Source organism: Seriola lalandi, unplaced genomic scaffold, assembly GCF_002814215.2.
Source record: "Seriola lalandi dorsalis isolate HSWRI2012SDOR001 ecotype SW California unplaced genomic scaffold, Sedor1 jcf7180002054476, whole genome shotgun sequence".
Classification (NCBI taxonomy): Eukaryota; Metazoa; Chordata; class Actinopteri; order Carangiformes; family Carangidae; genus Seriola; species Seriola lalandi.
Genome location: NW_019525029.1, coordinates 2,032,888 through 2,039,951, shown reverse-complemented (window position 1 = coordinate 2,039,951; position 7,064 = coordinate 2,032,888). Strand labels below are relative to the sequence as shown.

Here is a 7,064-nt window from a genome sequence, read left to right as displayed (position 1 = left end):
CATGGGAAGTATGGGATGTATGTTTTTTAAGTCGGCCTTTCCACCGATTTTGACAACAAAAAAAAATTAAACCTGTCAATCTCAAATCCCACAACTTCATGAAAGTTTAACATTAAATTGTTGGAGTGTCCCTTTAAACTTGGTTTATGGTGGAAGCATTGCTGGACTGTGTACCTGCTACTTATGAAGCCTCCAGGATGTAAAACCTACATCAGCAGTTGATAAAAATACTGCAGGGGGGATTTTAACAGGGTGGGGGGGATTAAAGTTGGGGGGTCAGACTCTGGCCTGATTTCACTCCCATGGACTCTGTGATGATGATGATGATGATGATGATGATGACTCCCCTGCCAGTAGCTTAAAGGACCCATGCAGACGTCTTTGCTACAGCTTCAATCAGCCGTCTATTTTTAGCAGGGCTCTCTGGGGCTGCCATGTTGTCTGCGAGGTAAATGTCCGTCCGCCCCAGAGGAGATACTGCGGCACTGAGTCATGGTCCCGGTCTCTGCACGCTGTGTGGCTCTCAGGTTCACCGTTTGGCTTAATTAGGACATCCCGGAAGAGTCCCGGTGCTGTGCGCAGCTGAGTGACGGGGCAGGGAAGCAGGAGGGGACCGCGCGGCGACAGCACACAGCCACGAATCCGTCCCGGGATATTGACAGACACAACAAAACATCCCGACAGAAATTGACTGCGGACAACAGGAGGGAGGTAAGGTGTCTCTCTACTGTCCAGTTTTCAAATGAATGTTAAGTTTAGTTGGTTTTCGGGGTGGGGCGGAGGGGGATAAAGTCCTGCAGCAGGGGTGTGTGGCAGAGATGTGTGAAGTCTGCGCAGAAATGTCCAAACAAAGTCATCTTCACCTGCTCCCTGTGCGCCATGCTTTCTTACATCTTGGCACGACACTGGCGCAGTGTGAGAGCACATTGAATGCTACTTTGTCTTGTTGTTTTTTTTTTAGCTTTTTTTTTTTTTTTTATCTCCTTCGCCTTCTGGAGTAACGGTGATTCTGTGGTCCAGACCATGAAGCATCAGATTTAAGGGGCGGTGAAACCCCTGTCAGCGTGCCAGTGCCCTGTCATGTTTTCTTATGAAGCCTGATCATCTTTGGCCTGTGAGAGGCTGCACGACGAGCCACCTGTAATAAGACTTTATGATCTTCACACACCCTATTAATGTCATAGATTATAGATTATGGGCTGTGGACTTTTTTTATGAGATTCAAAGTTTTTCTTTTTTTTTCTCACCTCAATGACCATTTAATAGCTTCTGGAGCTTTCAATTGAACCACATCTCTTCCATGTTGGTTTAAAACTTGAGTTAAACTTTAAATTTTAACAAAAATTTGACTTAACTTTTAAGCCAACGTGGACAGGAAGTCCTTAAGAGCTCAGAAGAAAATTAAATGACCCCAAGTGCTGATGAAGATCGTGTGATATGATGAAAAGTCCCAGAACAGCTACTAAATGGATCTTGAGGGGACATTGTTTCATTAATTTTTGATGATTTACAGCCTCTCATAAACCCCTGGGCCTATGTTACAGTGATGTAGTAGCTTATTAATCACAGTATATTCAAAAGATTATCTGGCTAGTTAAATTAAATCATGTTGATTAAATCAGTTATTGAAATCGACAACAAAAATTATGTGTTTTAATAATTTTTAATAACATTTTAAAATCAAAACCAAGATGCCACAACAGTTTTTTTTGGACACAAGACTTTCACCAATAGCTTGATGATAACACAGCTTCCTGCTTTAGTGGCTGCATGAACCCGACTGTAAACACTTTTACAGCCAAACATTTATTTACCAAGATTTACTTTATCCAAAGTCCCAGGGTACAGCACGGGACAGTGGGACCTACATTAGGATATCTTACAGTAGGGCCATAGCAGCAAACCCCAGGCTGTGGACCAATATAGCCCCAAAGATCAGATACCAGGCCAGAGGGTTCAGGAGACGCATGCAGGTCAGGGTGAAGTCAGTAATATCTTTCCACTGCAGGAACATGTGCGCTTTCTCAGCTGTTGGTTTTGGTCTGGGGTCTTTATGTGGCAGACGCCATTCGCCCACCTGTCTGGAAAAACAGAGGGGGGGATGTGTTCATATAGTGGAGACTCCAGTGTTGACTTAGTTCAACTGCTGGAAATGATAGGAAGACGAATAATAATAAGTGTTGTATGTGACTGCAACATATTTATTCTTTGTTTCTCTGGTACTTCTGAGACTTTGTGCCACAGAAATGTATTACTGGTGCAACCAGCAGGCTTCAACTCATACCAGCTGTTTCTCATTCACTTTCTGTGATGGGGTGAATAAATTACGTCTATATGAAAAGTTAAAAGAGCATCATTGGCTATGTCTTTGCATTGCCATGGAGAGTTGGGCTGGTTTCCAATACAACCAGGGCAGTTGCTGGCTGTTTCTGTCTTGTGGTTTTTAAACAAAGTTTGGGATCGGTATTGAGCGAGACAGTGATTAAGTGAAGTGTTTTAAACTTGGGCAAATACAGTAGTTGAGTCTATGACCTTTACTTAAAGTAAAACATTTAGAGCTGTAACCATCAAGCTGCAATACATGATTCTTTTCATTATAGATTCATCTGCCATTTTCTTTCTCCATGAATCAATTTATCATTCTGTGTATAAAACATTGTAAAACGAAAACTGCATCACGATTTCTCAGAGTCCAAGGTGACATCCTTCCTATGAAATCTAATGATTTCCCCACATGTAAAGAAGTTGGAACCAGCAAATGTTCATCACTTTGCTTTAACAAAGCTTTATTGATTAATCAGTTATTGCAGAATACTCTTCTGATGATCAGCTAATCGATTGATCAACTAAATGTTTCAGCTCTGATAAAATTAACTTCGTCTGAGCCTAAAGCACAGAGAAGCACTTTAAGTAAGGAACCCTTGATTATTAGGAGTTTATTTTTATCTATTAAGAGCGAATGTTCAACTAATAGTTTCATAAATGATTAATAAATCACTTAGCAATGCTTTATGGATCAGTAATGAGGCATTCATAAGAACAATTTAAGCCACCCGGTCTGCTGTTATAAATGTTAGTAAAGGGTTATAGGCACTTTCTAATTGGCCAAGTCATCTGATACTCTATATATGTTCAGTTCAATCAAGTCTGCAGATGTGAATGTTAATAATAGTTGATAGGATTCATTTTGGTCCAGATGTCCTGCTGCATTTTTCTCGGAAAGCAATTGGTCAAGACAAAGTGTCTGCTGGAGGAGAATGAACACCAGCCTGGGGCCGTTTCACATCCTCGCAACCCAGACGTTTTCTCCATTAATGATTATCAATAAAGCAACAGCATTAGATGGGAGATGAGGAACCCAGCTCAGCTTTTTTTCCACAAATTTGATCATGAATAAATGTTGCCTGAAATTATGTAGATTTATATTCAATGATGAGTTTTTTTTTTCCTTTGGGTTTTGTGTCATTAGAAAGTATCTTGTTAAATTCTTTATGTCTTCTAACCTTCATGCACCAGGCCAAACATTTGACACGACACAGAATCAAAAACTAACCAGCTATAAATCCTTTATTAAAAGACCAAAATAACAAATACTAATAAACTCCTCTAACTCCCACTCTATCCACACACATTTCCTGGAGCAGAGTTGACAGCGTCGGTTCGTATTGGACTTGTTATCAACCTTCATTCAGCTCTCCAGGTTTCATGTCTTGCCTAAGAGCTGCTGTGACCCAGAGAGCAGAAATAGCAGCTGAGTCCTGCGACAGGCATCTGGCACTAGCGAGTGACTCCTCCAGAGAAATGAGTCGATGACGCCCATCAGGACGTGTTTGCTGCTCATAGCACATAATTACTAGACATAATTCACAAAGATTACAGGCTGGAGACGCAATCCAGTCTACATACTGTAGCTAGCTGCCATATTTTTGCAGAGCCCCCTGGTGTTTTTTTTCTTTAAATCGATCATTCAACCCGCACCGCTGGGTTGTGTGTGTGTCATGGGCGCACAGGTAGCTGGTGTCAGATTAGGAAGTGTGTGTTACCTAGCAGTAGTGTGCGTAAACATGCAGTGGGTTGCTGGATCGAATTCCACTCGGCTGACTAATACATATTGGAAACAGGTCTGCGTTGCCTCATGGTGAGGTATATAGCTGGTCAGTGTTAAAGCAGGAGATCCAGTCTGTGTCTGCGCTGCTATCTCCAATGTATTCAAGTGGCATTCGATTTGTTTGCATATGAAGTAAGTCGGACTTGTCTATACACTCTGGACATTTCAGCTGCATCTGGGTAATGTCTGGGTGATCGTGGATGTTACACAGATGCTGCTGCAATCCACTCTATGCGCACATCTTTGGGTCAGCATCCCTCCCCCACTGTCTCATTTCTAACAGGAGTTGTTTAGACATTGTCAGGTGAACCTCCAAGGTCAGTGAGGTCACTCTTTCCCTATCAGCATCATCACAGGTGATCTATATCTGAGGATATATTAGATACCTTTATTACACTGCTAACTATTTAAACTCTGGTCCGGTTCCATAACATTTCAGAAATGTAAGGAAGCTGTTTCTTTATTCTCAGTGTTTTAAATATCAGTGGCTCCACTGGTTTATGCATCACCTGGGAGACACCACTTCCTATTGTTTGTGTCTCATCTCCCCAAAGGTACTGTATTATCTATGAAGTCTTTTCACAGGACTGTCTTTCAATATTTTTTCACTGTACTAAATAACCCTGACTTTCTTCTTAGCCTGGCTCAAGCCTCTGCCCCTCCTGTAATCCAATTGTGTGATGTGTTCATGTGTTCATGGCAGAGGTTGTGACTGTGGCAGAGGGCCAGACAGCTCCAACAGAGACAGTGTTCATATAAACCTCACCACATTGGATACACATAGTTTGACTCTTTGCTTCTGACATGGTCCAGTGTTCTGAAAAACTAGAAGCAGCAGAGTGTCAGAATTGGATATTGAATCTGTCTCAAGTCCATGTTCTGGAGTTTGGACTGAAATCATGATGTTTTGGCATCAATAGAGTAAAACAATATCACAAAACTAATCAGGTCAGAAAGATCACAGTGCAGTCTAAGAAACAATTCCCACTTTTGTTTTCTAGGCTCGTCACCATGGAAGGTTTCATGCAGCGAATGGAGCGAGCTGTGACTCGTCTGGAGCAGATGTCTGTCACCATGCAGGCATCAAGTGGCATGGCTAATGGGGGCTGTCTCAACGGCATGGATGGAGGTCAGTCTGTGCTGAAAAACTGCTTGACTCGGAGGTTTGTGGGGACAGAGCGAAACAGCTCTGGAGTTAAAAAGGCAGACGACACATTCAAGCATAAAACAAGCAAACAAGCAGCGACGTCTCCCTGTGTTTTTAGGTCTGTCTCAGTGCGTTGAGGCCTTCGACGCGCTACTGAGAGGTCCAGTGTCGGACTACATGAACAACAGCAGAGCCATAGGGAGCGATGTGGAGAAACATGTGAGTGATTTCATGTGTGCGACACAAATGTTGACACCCACATATTCATTGTATAAAATCTCCCCAATCCACACAAAAGTTGACTCATTGAACCATGAATCACTTGTAGACACACACCTGTCCAGGCACACTTCATAAATGCGCGCAGACACACAAATGCTGCAGCAGCTGTTGGAGACAGATGTCACCACAGCTGCTGTCGTAATGATCTGCGGTTACAGTGCTGCAGGTCGTCAGTCTATTGTTTGCCAAAACTACTATTAATCATGCTTTAAAGGGGAAAGCCACCAATTTCACACCCCAAGTTCAGTTTACTCTTCGTGAAAAAGTACTGTTGTATCAGTTCTGTCCGTTACAAGTCCCTCAACTTAAAGAAAGTGCAATAATAATTTGGAGTATCCCTTTAACTCCAAGCATTCGAAACAAGAACCTGAGACAGTCCAGATGTTGCCGCTGATTTTGAGAATTCATCAATTATATTATTATATTTTAATTACTAAATAAACAGAGCTTTGAAGAAAACGCTCTTGTTTACATGAAGCAGGATATCTAGCTTTCTGTTGATCTCTTCTCTAAAGCGAGAGCAGATGGATACCAGGCGAGCAACTAGTGCGTCTCTCTCTATGCCAAGCTTTATTTCATTAGATGTAGATTTATAAACAAACTCTAGATTCTACTTACATATTCATGACTCTTTCTAGGATAGTAATGAGTGTGTATGGGAAGTCTGTGATATAAAGGTAGAAACCAGGCAGTGAGCGCATGTGTATGTACAATAGCAAAGCTTTCCTGTTGTCTACAAAGCCAAGGATGGGACTATGATTGAACTTTAACCTTGTAGTCATTTATCAAACCGCTAGTGGAGCACCTTTTCCTATTTGGTAATGACCTGAACTCCCACAAGGACTGTAAGTGTGTTTCGTGGTAAGCCAGCTGGCAAAAATAGCTGTGTTATATCCTTGGAATAATTCCAAAACAATAGGGAGGGCTCCAAAACAGAAGGCCGTTACAAAGAAATCAATGTTAAAAAAAAAAAAAAAGAAAAAAGAAAAGGCCTGTATGTCTCCCTCTCTACCTTGAAAGAAGTTTTCTATCTCTGTGTCCCATCACTGCACGGGGTGAGGAGGGGGAGTGTGTGTGAGTGAGAGCCAGAGGTAGTTTCTTTAAGTTTGTAGAGCTCCTTTTATGGACAAAGCCTCCCTGGTGGTTCCCTTGGCCCGCAACTGGAGGTCTCAAACACATACACACACACACTCACACACACACACACACTCACACACAGGACACGGCTGGCTGGGACCAACCCAAACTCTGTGTGTGTGTGTGTTCGTGTGTGTGTGTGTGTGTGTGTGTGTGTGTGTATTTTGTATACTAGCTTTTGTATGTGCAATACAGACAGATTTACCGGCTAAAGTTCAATAGACATGAGAATAAACTGGCAAAGCATGAAGAAACTAGGAGAAAGTCTTTTCCTTTCAGGGAAATACAACATTGTCTATATTCAATCTGTACAATACAGTAACTATTTGCTCTGTACTCTCCATAAAATATGTATTGTATTATTAACCTAACTTATCTGACTCTGACCCT

The 7,064-nt window shown here is 42.0% G+C and overlaps 1 protein-coding gene across 1 annotated transcript in view; it reads left to right on the top strand.

Annotated features, from left to right (window-relative positions):
• The first annotated feature begins 407 nt into the window (after positions 1-407).
• The window catches only part of cap2 (cyclase associated actin cytoskeleton regulatory protein 2), a 20,851-nt gene continuing 14,194 nt past the window's right edge, over positions 408-7,064 (top strand). Inside the window, exons 1-3 of the mRNA XM_023412192.2 lie at positions 408-711; positions 5,110-5,237; positions 5,374-5,474. Of these exons, the coding sequence (XP_023267960.1) occupies positions 5,120-5,237; positions 5,374-5,474 (219 nt within the window). The 5' untranslated portion in view covers positions 408-711; positions 5,110-5,119. The remainder of the gene's footprint in view (positions 712-5,109; positions 5,238-5,373; positions 5,475-7,064) is intronic.